We start from the raw sequence: 18,845 nt of genomic DNA on the forward strand, positions 1-18,845 counted from the left end.
GAAATCAGTCTGGCTCACCTGTGTGTTTGTATTGTTAAAAAAGGTATTAGAATTATAAGAATGTGTTTAGACTTTATAGAATACTTGTGAGTTGCTGCATGCATTAATCTCACTTAAAATATCCGTATCCCATATTGTAAGGTAATATTTGAGCATTTGCACTGTAAGCCCCTGTAATTGTGTAAATCATGAGATAGGAGAGAGACACTAACCAGTGTGAAATGCTGGTCTCCAACAGAAGGTGTTATGTCCTGCCCAACAAGGAAGGCTCATCAACACCAAACAGACTGAGTTGAATGTTGAAGAGGACAAAAGACTTTATTGTTTACTCTCCTTCCACCCATGAAGAAGAATCTTGCAAGTGAATTCCTCACATCAGCTAAATTTGCAGCTCAAAGCAGAAGGGGGAACAGGAATAAAAACCCCTAACAAGAAGGAACTGTATCTCATTGCTCCTTGGACTCTGGTGACAAGGTTTCTAGGCATAAACAAGGGATCCCCAGCTGCTAAGCCTGAGTTAGCCCTAAAGGACAAATAGAGCTTGCTTATTACAAAATTGTCTATTATTTATTGAAATTTAAGATTGGAACTCATTTGTCTATATATTATGTTTACCTGCTTTAACCTTGTAAATAACTCTTCAATTTCCTTTTCTTATATAATAAATCTGTGTCTAGTTTATAATCAGATTGGCTACAAGCGTTGTCTTTGGTGTGAGATGTAAGGTGCAAATGACCTGGGGTAAGTGACTGGTCCTTTGGGAGTGGAAGTAACCTAAATATTGCTGATTTGTGGTATAAGGGACACAAGGGCAAGCTTGCCTAGGTGACAAGAAAGATTGGAGTACCCAAGAGAGTTGTCTGTGATGTTATACTGCCTGATGAGTTTATACTTGATAATTGATTGATGAAAACTAAGTATGGAATTCACAGCCAATTTGGGGTTTGTGCACTAGTTCTTAACAGTCTGCCCTGAGGTTGGTACTCATGCTCTTGATTCCCACTGGTCAATCTGACATTGGCTTCCTCTCACTTTCCAAAGTAAGTTCAAGATATATGTCCTCATGTTCAATACCATGCCCCACCTACATCTCAGCTTTCACTTCTTTCTACTCCTTCATTGTTTTCTGCTTCCTGCTTTTGCTTAAGCCCCTCCAAAATGCCCCTTTTTATCCTTCACCAATACTCATCTTGATTCCTCTTTTCAAGATGCCCCCTTCATTTACAATTCCTTCTCTCTCTTTATTCAAGTCCTTAATTAAAAAACATCTTTCCCCTTAACCTTATCAAAGATGACCTATCAGAGAAAGACGTGTGCAATTCAGAATAAATATCAGGAAAAATTTAATGGCATTGAGATCTATAAAACTGTGAAATAATCAGAAATATTTAACCCTGGTCTGGTCACAACTCTAGAAAATGTACTGTAGGGATGACCTCACTGACACAGAGTAGACTGGATGATCCACTAGGCGTTTCCCCTCTCTAATTCCTATGATAGTAGTTTAAGATCAAGTTGGACATTTCTGGCACCAAGGACCCTTGAAGAAATATGGAGCTTTTTTTATTAGATACCTCTGGTAGTTGAGGAAAGCTAAGAAGAAATGAGTGGGGAAATGTGGGAAGAGGACAGAGAGAACAAGAGAAGTGGATGGAAAAGAAATAAAATAGGAATGGGAGAAGAAATAAGGAGAAAACGGTGATGCTGGATTTTTGCCATGCCACTTCGAGTATCCAAAAAAAAAAAGGCGGGGGGTGGAGGGGTGGGTAGGGTTCATGAAGGCAAAAACAAAACACCAGAAAAAGATTTCTTGGCCTAACACTTGGCTTTTATTTATTTGCAGAACCCAATTATATCTTCACCTTTTGCCTGTGAGTATGACAGGGGTTGGAAATACTACAGAAAAGGTGCTCAGACAAAAAATGGATATTTTTCCCTAGTCAAAAAAGGCTGAGATATTATGCAGACTGTTGACATCCAAATCTTCGAAAGTCTCAAGAAAAAACGGATTCTGTTGCTGTTTAAAAATCTTATTACTGCAGGTAGTTGAATATAAACACACCAATATAGGCCCTACTCCTACAGCAGTATAAGAGAAGGTTACTCATCTGTGCAGTAACGGATGTTCTTCGATATGGTTGCCCTTGTGGGTGCTCCACTTTTAGGTGTTTGAGCGCCCCTGCGCTTCTAGTCGGAGATTTAAGGTAGCAGTGCCCTGGTTGGCCATGCAGGTGCTGCAGCCAGTTTGTGCTGCTCTGAGTGGGTATCGCGCACGTGCAACCAACCATGCCCCAGTTCCTTCTCTGCTGCAGAGGATCAAAGAGACACTCCAAAGCAGATGGGGGCAGGGGTACTGGAGCACCCACAGGGACAACCATCTCAAAGAACGTCAGTTACTGCACAGGGTGAGTAACCGACTCTTCTTCTTTGAGGAATGTCCCTGTGGGTGCTCCACTTTTAGGTGACTATGGAGCAGTACCGTTCAGTGGCAGGAAGGGCTTCGGAGATGTTTACTGAGTGGTGGATAACTCAGATTCCTCAAAATGAGCATCAGCAGCTGATTGCTTCTATAAGGCATAATGTCTGGTGAAGGTGTGGGCTGATGCCCAGGTAGCAGTTTTACATATATCAATGATGGGTATAGCTTTAAGAAAAGCTATTGATGTGGATATAGCCCTGGTGGAGTGCGTGCAAAGAACAGAGCGGGGTTCTAGGTCATGTTTGTGGTAGCATAATCGGATGCATTCCGATATCCATTCTGAAAGTCATTGTTTGAAAATGGTTAGTCCTTGAAATCATTCCGTTGTGGAAACGAACAGTCTGGTGGGTTTTCTGAATGTCTTTGCTCTATCTATATAGAACACAAGTGCTCTACGAACATTCAACGTGTGAAGAGATGCTTCCCTGCTGTCAGTGTGCGGCTTCGGGAAGAATACAGGTAAGTACATATACTGGTTGAGATGGAAGGATGAGGCCACTTTAGGCATGAATTTTGGATGTGGGTAAAGGATTACCTTGTCCTTGAGGAATATGGTGTAAGTGAAGTTACCACCAAAGCACCAAGCTCTCCAACCCGTCATGCCAACATAATTGCGACTAGAAAGGTGACTTTCATGGACAAGTGTAAAAGTGAGCAGGTAGCCAGGGGCTCAAAAGGTTTGCCCATGAGGGTACAGAGGACTAAGTTTAGGTCCCACATAGGGGTAGGGTCTCTGGCCGTAGGGTAAGTATTCTGTATACCTTTGAGGAAGCATTTAGTGAGAGGATGCGCAAATATAGTGAGGCCATCTACTTTGGAATGGAAAGCTGTGATTGCAGATAAGTGTACCCGGAGTGAACTGATAGAAAGACCCGATTTTTTTAGGGTCAGCAAATATTCAAGTATTGCGGGTAATGTAGTCGTTCAAGGGGAGAGTTGTTTGTCTCCACACCATATGGAGAAATGACATCACATTTGAGTATATGTTTTTCGTGTGGTTAATCGTCTGCTGTCCATCAAAATATCCCAGACCTCTGTGGAACAGTCTGCTTCCAGAGATGTCAGCCACAGATTAGCCATGCCTTAAGATGGAGGATTGGGATGTTGGGGTGTCGGAGATGACCTGAGTCCTGTGTGAGTAGGTCAGGTACGAGTGAGAGGAGCCACAGTGCTGTTGTGATCATCTGGTTGAGGTAGGGAAACCAGGTTTGTCTGGGCCACGTTGGTGCACTCAGGATTACTCGGGATCTGTGCTGTTCTATCTTGTAAAGGACATGAGATATCAGAGGAATCGGGGGGAAACACATTAGAGGTGTTTCCCATTTCATGAGGAAGGTGTCCCTGAGGGACTTTTCCCCGAGTCCTGCCCAGGAGCAGTATTGAGGGCACTTGGTATTGTGGGGCATTGCAAAAAGGTCTATTGTGGGGAAACCCCACTGTTGGAAGATAGTGGTGAGGATTTCCAGATCCATTTCCCAGTCACGTGTCTGGGAGAAGTTTCTGCTTAGCTCCTCCACCGTGCTGTTTTGGCTTCCCGGTAGGTAGGCTGCTTTGAGGTCTATATTGTGGGAGATGCACCACTCCCAAAGGTGAACTGCTTCTGTGCAGAGTGGGTAAGATCAAGCACCACCTTGGCGATTTATATAAAACCTGGTGGCCAAATTGTCTGTAAGGATCTGCACTGTCTTGTCGCAAATGAGGAGCAGAAAATGATGGCATGCATTGCAGACTGCCCAGAGCTCCAATAGATTTATATGGAGCATGGACTCCATGAAGGACCATCTGCCCTGGATGGTATGTTCAGACAGATGTGCCTCCCAGCCCAAGAGAGACTCATCCATGGTTATCATTACTGACGGGGTGTGTCATTGGAATGGAACACTCGTGCAGACGTTGGAATGGTTTGTCCACCAGGATAACGAGGTCTTTATCATGGTGGGCATGGTGAGTTGCTTATGAATGGCATGTCTGTGAGGAATGTGTACTGTACGGAGCCATGCCTGAAGGTGCCTCATAAGAAGTCGTGCATGTTTCACGACAAATGTGATTGCTGACATGTGTCCTAGAAGTTGGAGGCATAACCTGGCGGATGTCTCCGAGTTGTTTTGTATGGTTGCTATGAGGTTCGTTAATGTCAGGAAGCATTGTTGGGGTAGACTTGCCAATGCCGTGGTTTAGTCCAGGTGGGCACCTATGAATTCCAACTGTTGGGTCAGAATTAGGGTGGATTTTAGGGCATTGATTTGTAGGCCTAGTCTTCTGAATAGAGTTGCAGTGAGCGACAAAGCATCCAACACCTGTTGGTATATAGAAGCTTTCAATAGGCAATCGTCCAGATAAGGGAATATAATTACTCCCTGTCCACAAAAATGGGCTGCGACCACAGCGAGGACTTTGGAGAAAACTCGTGGGGTCACGGAAAGTCCAAATAGGAGCACTTTGTACTGGAAGTGTAGGTTGCCTACTGTGAAAGGAAGGAAATTTCTGTGTGCAGGCTGTATGGTAACATGGAAATAAGCATCCTGGAGGTGGAGGGCTCAGAGCCAATCTCCCTTCTCCAATGCTGGGATTATGGTTACAAGGGTAATCATCTTGAAACGCTGAGCTCTGATAAACTTGTTTAGCTTGTGCAAGTCCAATATGGGCCTCCAGCTGCCCGTTTTCTTTTGGGTGAGGAAATAGTGTGAATAAAACCCGGTCCTCCTGTGTTTGGGAGGTACAGGTTCTACAGCACCGAGTTGCAGGAGGTGATTTATTTCCTGCTGTAGTAAGTGCTCGTGAGAAGGGTCCCTGAAGAGGGACAGGGAAGAGGGGTGAGTTGGTGGAATAGAGGTGAAGGGGATGGAATACCCCTTGCGTATAATTTCCAGAACCAATTTGTCTGATGTAATGGTTGCCCAGACTGGATAGAAAGGTGTTAGGCGGTCTCCAAATGGACTGGAATCAGGAGATGGTTGTGGCAGTGGAATTTGAGGGGCTCTCATGCCCTCGACCAATACTTCAAAATGCCTGTCTAGAAGTAGATGGTTGGGATGTGGTGGATTACCCCAGTGTCTGTCGTCGTCTTGGCTGACATTGTTTGCAACGTTGGTAGTACTGTCTCTGTGGCTGGGTATACAGAGCAGTACGGGTGTAAAATGCGCCCTGTTTTTTTTGTTATCAAGTATATGAATTCCCAAGGTTTTCAGTGTGGCACGGAAGTCCTTGACTGTATGAAAGTCTGCATCCGTGGTGTCTGCAAAGAGTTTCTGTCCCTCAACAGGTAAGTCCTTGATCATGGCCTGGATTTCCTTGGGGAAGCTGGAAAGGTGGAGCCAAGAGGCCCTCCGCATGACTACTGATGTGGTGATGGAGCGAGTTGCTGTGTCTGCAGAATCCAATGATGCCTGCAAGACCATCCTGGCAATCAGGGAACCTTCTGAGATGCTCGCTTAGTATTGTTCTTTTTTGTCTGTTTGGAGATGCTCAATGAATATAGACATCTGTGCAAAAATGTTGCGAGTGTATTTGGCTAATAGCGCAGAGTATTAAGCGATGCATAACTGAAGAGAGGCTGAGGAATAGACCTTTCTACCAAACAAGTCAAGGCATTTCCAGTCTTTGTCATAAGAGGTGGTACGAGCCAGGTGTTGTTTTTCCCTTGATTAACGGCTTCCACAACCAGTGAGTTTGGGGGAGGGTGAGTGAAGAGGAACTCAGGCCTTTTTGCTGGCACGTAATACTTCTTGTCTGAACGTTTACAAGAAGGTGGGGCCATGGTCGGTATGTGCCAGACCCTTTCTGCCGGGTCCATATGGCAGAATTAATAGGCAATGCAATCTTGGCTGTAGGAGAGGCATGGAGAATGTCAGTGAGCTTATGCTGTGTTTCTGGCAGCTCTTTTAAGCAGATGCCTAGGAAATCAGCCACACACTTGAATAGATCTTGGAAAGATTTAAAGTCGTCCCACAGTGTGTGGGGAGGCATGATTGTGTTCTTTGGGGACGATGAAGAAACATGGGTAGGAGCTGGATGTCACCCTCTATTAAATCCTCATTGCCATAATGCTCCTCCCCGGTGACGTCAGGGGAAACTGGGGCAACCAGTGAGGTAGGTCTAGCTGATATTGGTGATAAGGACCTGGACTGGTTTGAGGGCTGAATATTGTGAGACCTGTACAGTGCTGATGGGTCTCAGTATAGCCAGTTTGGTGGGAGGGCCATTGGGGGGGCATCCATTGAGGGGGTTGCCACACTGTGGGTTGTAGCCCTGAGGTTCCAGGTTTGGTGATGAATGGTGTGGGGTGCCCATCCCAACAGCCACTTCATCCTCCTCATCGCTTGAGAGAGGAGGGGCTAAGCCAGCAGATGTAGCTGTGAGACTCACGGCTGGTCTGGCTGGGATGCCATCTGTGCTGAAGAGAGGCATGCCGGGGGGTGGAGGCAACGACAAGGTCTGCCTGACTAATGAAATTCTGCGGCACCGGGAAGTGTATGAGGCACACAGAGGTTAGTCAGCATCTGTGCCGCTGGTGCTGTGGGCTTACTGTAATATATAGGAACAGCAGGTGGTGCCATAGCACTGCTCAGTGCTGAGGACTTCAGCTCTCTAGGCTGTGAGGGAACAGGCTTTGTTCTTCTTTGAGTGATTGCTCATGTGCATTCCACAATAGGTGTGTGAGCTTGCCACGTGTACCGGTGCCAGAAGTTTTTCCCTTAGCAGTACCCATAGGCAGCGCCCCTAGTGACCCCTGGAGTGGTGCCACTATGGTGTGGTTTAAGGGGAGCTGCACGCTCCTCCTCCCCCCCACCCCGCACAAGTTCCTTCTTGCCACCAGTGAAGGTGCTTCGGAACTGCTCTGCTCGAGCTTTGCTGTAGCTTTCCTTCTTTGGACTTTGTTAGTTAGTACCTATAGTTACAAAAAAAAAAAGTTAGTTAGAATAGATAAGCGCTCCCAGGTCGGGGCATGCCCAGCGCCCTGCGCTTTAAGTTGTGCGACACTTGCAAACGGCCTATGCCTGTGAGTGGACTATTTACACTGTCTCGGAGAAACCCACCTCAGTGACCACTGCAAAATTTTTAGATCCGTCAAACCTCGGACCAAGAAGGAGCGGGACATACAGCTCCGAGCCATTTCGATGGAGTCGTCCCTGACCCCAACACCGCTCTGAGTTGGCACCAAGCACCATGGCATCCGTGCGTGGCAACCCAACGGTGCCCTCCACCCGTTGGCACCGCTCCCCGTCCACGGGACACTCTAAAAAGGCGAAGAAGAGACCTTCTCCGCCAAGGCACCGGAGCAGGCTGGGGGAGAGACTAGACCCGGGTTATGCAGCTCTCGGTCCTCATCGGCCTCACGGCCTCTGACTCAAGTCGAGCGGAGTAGCCCAGCCCACTCCGAGTCGACCTCCCCGGATGCCAGTGGCCACATTTGGGTGCCCTCCACACTGAAGGCCCTGCAGGCAGCCCGAGACATTATGTCTCTACCGGTACTGGTCACACCACCGTCAACAGCTCCCTGGTCCAGAGGCAAGCTGCCACCTGGACCCCCACAGTCAGCACCTGGATGGTACCGGTCACGGCCGAGGGAAGGTTCCCGATGCTATTCTCTGAACAGTGACTGTCCCATGTGCCGCCCATGCTGGTCCCTGTAGACCCCTAACAAGCAGCAGGGGTTCCAGGCACCACTCCGCCTCAAGGGAACGCAGACCTTGTGATGAGAGCATGCCCCGCCGAGACCGGGACAGACAGCACCAGAGGTCGTTATCTCCAAGAAGCTATCGTAGCCCCTCGTGGTACAGATGTTGACGCCGCTCCCACTCTTTGTCCCGTTCAAGATCCCCACCACGGCACCGCTCCCACAGTCCCAGGAGTCAATTGCCGGCACCCCGCCACCACGGATCTACCCATCGGAGCTGTTCGCGGAGCAGCCACTACAGACGGTACTCCCGCTCCTCCATGCCAGGATCGTGGTCTCATGTTCGGACTGCTCCCAACAGCGTTACTTGTCCCCATCCCGGGATAGCAGTAGATTGTATGCCAGCCCAGCCTCCCTTCAAAGTCGACAGTCGGTGGGCCAGGCGAGTCAGGCAGGGCAGTCTGCTCTGATGGTGCCACAGCAGGTGCAGTGGCACCGGGCTCCCTGGCCAGCGCCATGGTACCAATGGGCCCCATGGGCCCCGAAGCAGCCCCCAGTGGTGGCTCACTCAGTGTCCGGAGCCTCAGAAAGACCGTTGGCCTCCCTCTCTGAGCATCCCAGAAAAGGGTCAGCAGAGCGCTTATCCCCAGTCCCACACTTAGAAGGGGACCAAGTGGTGGGGCCTGCGTCACCGGTGGGGATGCAGACCACCGCATCCCCTTCCTCATCCTCCCCTGATGAGGTAATCATGGCCTCTCCTCCTCCTGTCCTGCAGGAGGACACGAAAGCCCACCAGGAACTGTTGAAAAGGGTAGCATCAAGCCTCAACCTGCAAGCTGGGGAGGTGGAGGAACCCTCGGACTCCTTCTTCAATGTCCTCTTGGCTTCAGCACCAGTCAGGGTGGCTCTCCCACTCCATGAAGGGCCGCAAAGATCTCAAATGCCCTGTGGCAAACCCTGGCTTCCTTGCCCCACATCTCTAAGAGGTCAGAACGGAAGTATTTCGTGCCCGCCAAGAGACACGAATATCTGTATACCCACCACACCCCCAACTCTTTGGTGATCGAGGTGGTCAACCATAGGGAGTGTCAAGGTCAACCCGCTCCTGCTCCTAAGAATAAGGACCCAAGGAGACTAGATTTATTTGGTAGAAAAATTTATTTGTTCTCGAGCTTCTAACTGAGGGTGGCTATCCACCCCGCCCTGCTGGGCAGATATGACTTCAATTTGTGGAGTTCAATGCTCAAATTTGCGGACTCCCTCCAGAAGCGTGATAAGCAGGAGTTTAAGGCTCTGGTTGAGGAGGGCATGGCTGCCACTAGGGCAGCCCTTCAGGCAGCCTCGGACGCTGCAGTTATGGCTGCACAGTCTATGGACTCCACGGTGTCGATGAGCAGAGCGTTGTGGCTCCTGCTGTCTGGGTTGTCCAGCGAGGCAGAGAACTCCTTGCAGGACCTTCTGTTCAGTGGCAAGGCCCTGTTTGAAGAACAAACAGACCTGAAGTTACACTGTCTTAAGGACTCCCACATGACATTAAAAACCTCTGGTCTCTATGTCCCGGCCCTGGCCAGGACCAAGTTCAAACCGCAACAGGCTCCCAGTCAGGCCACCCCCTCCAGATACGAGCCCCCTTATAAAAAATCAAGGGACTATAAAAAGCGCCTACAAAGGCAATCTTGGCCTGCGCCCCAGCCTGGGCCCTCTAAGGGCAAGCAGTCAGGTAAGCGCCAGTTTTGATGGGACTCCCAGGGACGACTTACCAGTTTGTGACAAGGATCCACTCGACCTTCACTTATCCAACCACCTATGTACTTTCCTCCCGGCGTGGTTGCTGCTGACCTCGGACCAATGGGTCCTCAACACCATCTCCCGGGGCTATACCCTCCAGTTTCTTTCTACCCCACCTATCCACCCTCCCTCCCCATCCCTCTTCAGGGACCCCTCTCACAAGATCTTACTTAAGCAGGAGGTGAGGCGGCTCCTTTGCTTAGGAGTGGTGGAAGTGGTGCCGGCGGAGTTCAGACACAAGGGGTTCTACTCCCGCTATTTCCTTATCCCGAAGGCCAAAGGGGGGCTCAGGCCCATCTTGGACCTGCGAGGCCTGAACTAGTACATGGTAAAGCTCAAGTTTTGCATGGTCTCTCTGGCCTCCATCATCCCCTCCCTGGATCCCGGAGACTGCTACATCACCCTCAATCTACAGGATGCGTACTTCCACATTCATATATTCGAGGGCCACAGGCATTTGACTCTGCTTCACAGTAGGGCAGGAGCACTACCAGTTCAGTCTTCCCATTTGGCCTAGCGACGGCTCCCAGAGTCTTCACAAAGTGTATGTTTGTGGTAGCAGCCTACCTCAGGCGCCGGGGGGTCCAGATCTTTCCCTACCTTGACGACTGGCTGGTCAAGGGCAGCTCCAGGTCACAGGTACAGGACCACGCAACATTCCTCCTGTCCACGTGCACCACAGTGGGTCTGCTGGTAAACAACACCAAGTCCACACTGGTACCGGTGTAATGCATAGAGTTCACTGGGGCAATTCTGGACGCGACATCAGTCAGAGCCTCCCTCCCACTTGACAGATTTGAAACCCTAAGGGAGCTCATTGGCATGGTCATTACTCAGGACTTGGGGTGTCTCAGGATGCAGCCCCTTCAGCTCTGGTTGGCCTCGGTATTCTCAACACCATATTCTCTCAGTCCAGAGACAGGATGGACAAAGTCCATCTAGCCTGCGTGGCTTTTCGCTTGTGCCTAGCAGGCAGAGTGGTCAGGGTTCTCATGGACAACACAGCCTCGATGTTCTATATCAACAGGCAAGGTGGGATTCGCTCCTCAGCCCTCTGCGGGGAAGCCCTCAGGCTGTGGGACTTCTGCATTGCCCACGATATCTACTTGGAAGCCCACCACTTATCGGGCGTCCGAAACTCTCGGGCGGATCAGCTGAGCCAGGACTTCTGTCACCTTCCTTCTGTCCTGGTTGGGTCAGCTTTTCTATGCCTTTTCCCCGATTCCACTGATTGGCAAGGACTTGGAAAAGATAAAGATGGACAGGGCCTGTGTCCTTCTGATCACCCCAGCATGGCCCAGACAGCATTGGTAAGGGACTCTCACGAGCTTGGCAGTCGCCCTGCCATGGCCGTTGCCAACCCACCCGGACCTGCTCTCCTCGGACCAAGGTCACCTTCTCCACCCCAACCTAGCAGCCCTCCACCTCATGGCGTGGCTGCTCAATGGTTAGGCCTGGAGGAGAGGACTTGCTCGGAAGGAGTTCAGCATGTTCTCCTGGAGAGCAGGAGGCCCTCCACGCGTCAGGCCTACCTGGCAAAATGGTCTCAGTTTTCCCAGTGGGCCACTGATTGGGGTGTCTCAGTGACTGCTCTGATCCAACTTATACTAGACTACCTCCTTCATCTTAGAGCCCAGGGCCTAGCGCCCTCGTCCGTCAAGGTGCACCTGGCATCCATATCAGCCTTCCACCTGCCAGTGCAGGGCCACATGATATTCTCTCATGCCATGACGGTCAATTTCTTAAGGGCTTGGATCACCTCTTTCCATATGTTAGACCCTGAGTCCCCCAGTGAGACCTGAACTTCGTGTTGGCCAGGCTAACTGGACCTCTATTTGAGCTGCTTGCTACATGCACCTGGTCACACGTCTCATGGAAAGTAGCCTTTCTGGTGGCGATCACGTCTGCCAGATGGATCTCGGAGCTCTGGGCCCTGACCGCCAAACCCTAGTACATGGTGTTCAATAAGGATAATGTCCAGCTCTGCCCACACCCTTCGTTCCTCCCCGAGGTGGTCTCTGCCTATTATATAGGCCAGGACATTTTCCTGCCAGTGCTCTGTCCCAAACCCTATGCATCCAGTGAGGAGCGCCACCTCCACATGCTGGATGTGAGACGGGCTCTCGCTTTTTACTTGGAACATACAAAGCTGTTCAGGAAGTCTTTGCAACTGTTCATCGCCACGGCCGAATGCATGAAAGGTCAGCTGATCGCCACTCAGCGGCCCTCCAACTGGATCACTTCGTGTATCGATACTTGTTACGACGTGGTGGGAGTTCCCCTGCCGCCGATTGCGAGAGCGCACTGAACTAGGGCGCAAGCCTTGTCGGCTGCCTTTCTGGCCCACGACCCTATTCAGGACATCTGTAGGGCTGCTACATGGTCGTGGTCCACACGTTCACCTCGCATTATGCGATCGTCTCCCAAACCAGGGAAGACGCCAGGTTCGGCAGGGCAGTGCTCCATCTCCAGTGTCTGCAAACTCCTACCCACCTCCAACAGATATAACTTGGAATCACCTATTGTGGAATGCACATGAGCAATCACTCGAAGAAGAAAAGACAGTTACCTTTTCCGTAACTGGTGTTCTTCGAGACGTTTTGCTCATGTCCATTCCACATCCCACCCTCCTTCCCCTCTGTCAGAGGTCTCTGGCAAGAAGGAACTGAGGGAGCACGCAGCGCCCCTTATACCACTACCATAGTGGCACCACTCCAGGGATTGCTAGGGGCGCTCCCCTACAGGTACTGCTACGGCAAAAATCTTCTGGTACCGGTGCACACGGCGAACACGCACACCTATTGTGGAATACACATGAGCAACACATCTCGAAGAACACCAGTTATGGAAAGGTAACTAACTGTCTTTTTTGCCACGGCTGCCTGTCTCAGAGCTAGACCATACCGGGTCTTTCACTCCTCAGGTTGCCTCTGTACTGGAGGAACCCGATGCCACAGGATCCAAGGATCGATGTACCGACGGCACCGGGGCAGATTTAGCGGTCAGAGATCGCTTTTTGCTTTTTCCCTGGAGGGAGGAGTGAGACCGCTTCTTTGTTTTCATGGGGGCTGGGTCCTTTGTGCTCATCTTAGAGGAGGATCCCATGTCTGACATGGCAGTTGGTGAGTGAGTGAGCTGGTGGGGAGGGGTCCCCTGCTCAGGGTCAGAGGTTGGACACAGGGATGTCTCCAGAAGCATCAGTTTGAGCTGGAGTTCCCTAGCCTTTCTGGTCCTTGCCATTAACTTTTTGCAGTGCTGGCACTTCTGAGTAACGCGAGTCTCCCCCAGGCAGCGAACACACTGGGAGTGACCATCAGACACTGGTATTGATAGTCTACAGGTGAGGCAATGTTTAAAGCAGGGGTGGGCAAACTACAGCTTGGGGGCTGCATCCCACTGCAAGTGCTGCCCCCGCAGCTCCCATTGGCCAGGAACCATGGCTAATGGGAGCTGTAGGGGCAGCGCCTGCAGACAGGGCAGCGCACAGAGATGCCTGGCCGTGCCTCCGCTGCTTGAGGTAAGCACTGCCCGGAGCCTGCACTGCTGACCCCTTCCCATGCTCCAACCCCCTGCGCCAGCCCTTATCCCCCTCCTGACTTCCGAACCCATCGGTCCCAGCCCGGAGCACCCTCCCTCACCCTGAACTTTTCATTTCTGGCCCCACCCCAGAGCCCGCACCCACAGCCGGAGCCCTCACCCCCTCTCGCATTCATGTCCCACCATACAATTTCAATGCCCAGATGTGGCCCTCAGGCCATAAAATTTGCCCACCTCTACTTTAAAGCCTGGGAAGCCAGGCATAGCCGTCTGAAGAGAGTCTCTGTGGGGGGGGGGGGTGTTGTTGTTTTTTAAATGGAAAGGGAAGAGACAGGAACCCTGCAAGGAACAGGAAGGGGTAATTTCGGGCAGAAAGGAAAAAGTATTCTGAGGAAGAGTATGCTGAGGCGCTGCTGTTGCTCTGACCAAAGCCAACGGCGGCACAGAAGGAACTGGGGGACGTTTGGCTGCATGCATGCGACATCCACTCAGGGCAGCACGAGCTGGCTGCAGCACGCGCATGGCCAACCAGGGCACTGCTACCTTAAATCACCAACTAGAAACGCTGGGGCGCTCAAACACCTAAAAGTGGAGCAGCCACAGGGACATTCCTCAAAGAACAACTGAACTTCTCTGCACTTGCCTGAGAGTTCATGAAAAATAGACTAGGGAGAGATTTTTCTTGTCAGTATCTCAAATCTAGTAACGTTAGTGATCGAACAGACCCCCTTTAAAACTATAATCAAAATTAGATTTAAATAAGGCAGGGGTGGGCAAACTATAATCAAAATTAGATTTAAATAAGGCAGGGTGAGCAAACTACGGCCCGCAGGCCGAATTCGGCCTACAAATCGTTTTAAGCCGGCCCGCGAGCTCCCACTGGGGAGTGGGGTCTGGGGCTTGCCCCGCTCCAGCACTCCATCTGGGGAGCAGAGTCGAGGGCCGCTCCACGCAGCTCCCGGAAGCCGTGGCATGGCCCCACTCCAACTCCTACATGCTCCAATGGCCCTGCTCCAGTGGCCCCCCTCCAGCACTCCAGTGGGAGCTGTAGTGGCAGTGCCTGCAGACGGAGCCGGAGAAGGGACATGCCACTGCTTCCAGGAGTCGCTTGAGGTAAACACCACTGGGAACCTGCACCCCTTAGCCTCTCCCCATGCCCCAATGCCCGCCCCAGCCCTGATCCCCCTCCTGCTCTCCAAACCCCTCAATCCCAGCCCAGAGCACCCTCCTCACCCCCATCCTGCACCCCACTCCCCCATCCCAGCCCAGAGCTCCCTCCCACACCCTGAACTCCTCATTTCTGGCCCCACCCCGGAGCCCGCACTCCCCAACCAGAGCCCTCACCCCTCCCACATCCCAACCCCAATTTTGTGAGCATTCATGGCCCTCCATACAGTTTCTATTCCCAGATGTGGCCCTCAGGTCAAGAAGTTTGCCCATCCCTGAAATAAGGTGTTTGTTTTTTAAAACAAATCATAAAATTTATTGTTTATGAGAACAATCTGGTTTGAAATATCTGCACATATCAGAACAACTCCAAAAATCAATAGGCAATCTAGTTAATTTACTTGGAGGGGAAAATACAATATTTACAAGATTTAAATTAGCCAAACATCCAATAACTCTCATACAAAATCTGTATAGTAATAAACTGCGTTAAAAAGTTTGTCAAAGCATTACCTGACTGACTCAAACATTAGTGTATACCGACATTATTAAAAGGCACAAAAGATTCATCTATGAAAGTGTGCTGCATTACATGCAGTTATATGATGTCATTAAATCAGTCACTAGGGTTGCCAACCCTCCAGGATTGTCCTGGCGTTCCCAGGAATTAAAGATTAATCTTTAATTAAAGATTATGTCATGTGATGAAACCTCCAGGAATATGTCCAGCCAAAATTGGCAGCCCTAGTCAGGACCAGCATGAAAAAGTTATTAAACATGTATTTGATATTACAATTTAGCTCAATATACAAAGACACACAAGTTTCCCTTATTATTAGGAATCAATATGAAAATACAAACATTTAAATATGTCAAACTAGAATACAAAAGCTCTTTCAAAAAAATTTAGCTCTGAGTTTTCCCAACATAAAGTATTCCTCACCACAGATCTTTCAGTAATCATTAGAAAATGTTCAGTCAGCCACTGTCAAGCAGGGTAGGCCCCTGGGCTTGTGCTTTGAGGGTAGATCTACACTGCAATTAACCATCCATAAAACAAAATTGGGTTTGTTTAGTTTGGAAAAGAGAAGACTGAGAGGGGACATGATAGCAGTTTTCAGGTACCTAAAAGGGTGTCATCAGGAGGAGGGAGAAAACTTGTTCACCTTAGCCTCTAAGGATAGAACAAGAAGCAATGGGCTTAAACTGCAGCAAGGGAGGTTTAGGGTGGACATTAGGGAAAAAGTTCCTAACTGTCAGGGTGGTTGTGGAATCTCCATCTCTGGAGATATTTAAGAGTAGGTTAGATAAATGTCTATCAGGGATGGTCTAGACAGTATTTGGGTCCTGCCATGAGGGCAGGGGACTGGACTTGATGACCTCTCGAGGTCCCTTCCAGTCCTAGAATCTATGAATCCACAGCTGGCCTGTGTCAGCCTTGGAGGCCATTTGCTGCCTTAGAGATATAAATGAGGACAGGATGGGAGATACAGGGCCTGTGTTAGAGGCAAACAGCCACCTGGGGCAGCAGAGTTGGGGAAAGCACCAAAATAAATGTTTGAACTAAGCTATAATATGGTGGCAATGCTTCTGCCTTTGCAGAACCCACATTCCTTTAAAATACACTGGATTACCTGGCCCACGTTTTAATTCTCATGAGATTTAGCACTCTCCAGGGTATGAAATGCCCCAGAATGCACAGCCTGAGAGAGCCTTTAAAAATTCAAAGCATACTCAAGCTGAAATACATAGGAAAAGCAGTTAAGAACGCATGGTGGAGAGAGTTAAGTTTCTGATTTGAAGTACATGTTTTTTTTTTAAATCAAGAAGGTTTACAGATTAATTAGACTCAAGATCTTTAAGATCTGCAGAAATACATACAAGCCATAACACAAGATTTGGTTTTTTTAAACAGCACTTGAGGTCTTGCATGGCAGCTACATTACTCAGGATAACACATACAGCAACCTGTGCTTGCAAATTCAGTTTCTGATTTCGGCTGTGTTTCATCTAAAAGATTCTCACTAAGTTTGTATTCAGCAATGATATCCTCTACGCGAGTTATGTAAAGTAAAGATAACAACACTCCAAGGAACTGTAAAATAAAACAGCAAATATAAATAGGAGACAAAGTTCTGCTTATCCAACACCTCTCACTCTAAATTTTTATATATAAAAATTGGGGCCTCAAGCCAGCGCAATCTTGGAGAAGGGAAAATCCACATTTGGGAGAAACAAAGGAAATGTATTAATGACCAGCTGATTTTTAAAAAGACAATAGAGGCTGTTTGAAATTGCTCTGGGGTATGGAATGTTAGAATAAGTCTTGGTGGAGACACATTAGTGGGCAGAGTTCAGGTGAGGTGATTAGGGTCATGAAAAAATGCAAAATATGACATTGCTGTCACTAAATCAATGGGGGTCTGTACAGGCACAAAGGTCCAGCCACATAAGTTTACAGAATACATAAATTTTAAATAAAAATGTATTTTATTAACTATAAAATCAAATCCAATTTTTTTTACCAAATCAATGAACCAAATATTCCCTTTAACGGACAATGTAATGACCTAGCCTTACCTGGGGCAACAATATGCCAAGCATGACGCCAGCCATGATGCTGTAGTTGTCTAAGAACCAAAGGAGTACTGCATTTGTGCATCCTCGGACATATATAATGTCTCGAACACTCAGATGCTGTAAAATAATGAAATATACCTTCAAACAACAGTTTAATTAGAAGAGAACGGAGATGTATTTTTGGAATATAAAGGGGCAAATTCTGCCTCATTCACATCCATGCAACCCCTCTGAATTTGGCACAGAGGGCTTATCACCAACTCTCAAATAATGTATTCTGAAGTTTTTCAAGTCTAAACAAGTGCTTTTTACATTCCATTTATACTTTGCTGAAAAAAATATACCTGATCCTAATTTTAGACCATATGGAATACAGAGGCATCTATCCATCTTTACATCCCTACTTTCCAAGCTGCTGCTGCTGGAATAAAAAAATACAAAACCATAGACAAAGTGCTATCCTGCCTTGCAATAGGCTCCAAGTAGGTTGGAGACAAAAGAATATAAGTCTCAATCCTACAATATTTTGAGCACTCTAGACCTGAACTGATAAGGCATTTGAGCCCATGAGTAGTCCCATTGAAATGAATGGAACTGCTCATGTGGTTAAAATTAAGCACATGTTTAAATGCTTTGCTGGACCAGGGCCAGACTGGAATACTTAGCAGCTTGCAGGATAAAGCCCTCAGTCAATGAGACTAAATGAAGGGAAAGATCATTTTTAAAGGTGATTGCTAATCTAAAAAAATTAACAGTTGAAATTGACATTTTATGCTAAGTGCCTTATGAGAGGTATTTTAGTGCAACAGTAATTCGTGTTCTACAAGCCTATGAAGTACAGACCTGTGGGAGATCAAGTTATTGGCTTCTGTTCAGTATGCACTCCACTACTGAACTGTGGGCCTGAGCATGCAGCCCTTTCTCAAATGGCTAGTCCCAACAAAGCCCACAACATTAAAGTCAATGGACTACTCCATGAGTGAGATCTACAGGACTAGGCCATATGTCACAACTACACTTAAAAAGCATTAAAAGCCTGCTCACAAAAAATACGGAATGTCCTACTTCCTCTCCAGTGTTACATTATTTTGTGACGTTTTCTAAATTTTATACCAACTACTATGGCATATAAGATATTGTAAGAACTAAAAGGACACTTTACGAAGATGTGTTTTTATTTAGTGAGAAGCCTTGATTTTCCAAAAAAATAATTTCCTGGTTGTAGTCATGGCATGAGCATTACTGAAATAGTCTGTTGTATACTGAATATGCAGCATTAGATGTTGGTTTGTATTTCTCCTATTTGGAAAGGGATTTTTCATCTGAGTCAAACCAGCAAACCTAAAGGTGGAAGAAAGAGCATTTCACAGGCAAGCCATATGTTTCCTCATGGATTACTCTAGATAAATCAGGTTAATCTTTGATTTATTTATACTTCAAAAATTGGCAAAAAAAGTTAAAATAATGTAAGCATTATATTAGTAATTTACTTAACCTTAACAAAATCCAGAAAGAAGGAACATGAAACACTTTACAATTAAGAGACCTTACAATTAAATTACCTCTCTGTCAATCATTTTATATCCACACATAGTGTTCATAATGTCTGTCTGAAAAGAAAAAATAAATGTCAAAAATTGGAAAAAATACTCACAAAAGCAAATTTATTTTTACTTT

At 48.0% G+C, this 18,845-nt stretch overlaps 1 protein-coding gene and 1 long non-coding RNA gene across 4 annotated transcripts in view; one reads left to right on the forward strand and one right to left on the reverse strand.

The window, feature by feature from the left end:
• The first annotated feature begins 2,808 nt into the window (after positions 1-2,808).
• LOC120368892 lies at positions 2,809-5,972 on the forward strand. The gene is made up of 2 exons (XR_005582825.1): positions 2,809-2,938; positions 5,742-5,972. It is a non-coding gene; the product is annotated as an uncharacterized LOC120368892 (long non-coding RNA).
• A 3,294-nt stretch (positions 5,973-9,266) lies between these two features.
• The window catches only part of TSPAN15 (tetraspanin 15), a 38,756-nt gene continuing 29,177 nt past the window's right edge, over positions 9,267-18,845 (reverse strand). Inside the window, exons 6-9 of one of the 3 annotated variants that reach the window (XM_039481615.1) lie at positions 18,731-18,778; positions 17,169-17,285; positions 10,485-10,574; positions 9,437-9,572 (exon numbers count right to left, since the gene is read on the reverse strand). In XM_039481615.1, the coding sequence (XP_039337549.1) occupies positions 10,518-10,574; positions 17,169-17,285; positions 18,731-18,778 (222 nt within the window). In that variant the 3' untranslated portion in view covers positions 9,437-9,572; positions 10,485-10,517. Of the gene's footprint in view, positions 9,573-10,484; positions 10,575-15,900; positions 16,684-17,168; positions 17,286-18,730; positions 18,779-18,845 lie in introns of those variants that run through there. The other 2 variants (XM_039481613.1, XM_039481614.1) reach the window with 2 other exon arrangements.

Source organism: Mauremys reevesii, linkage group 7 (assembly GCF_016161935.1).
Source record: "Mauremys reevesii isolate NIE-2019 linkage group 7, ASM1616193v1, whole genome shotgun sequence".
Lineage (NCBI taxonomy): Eukaryota > Metazoa > Chordata > Testudines > Geoemydidae > Mauremys > Mauremys reevesii.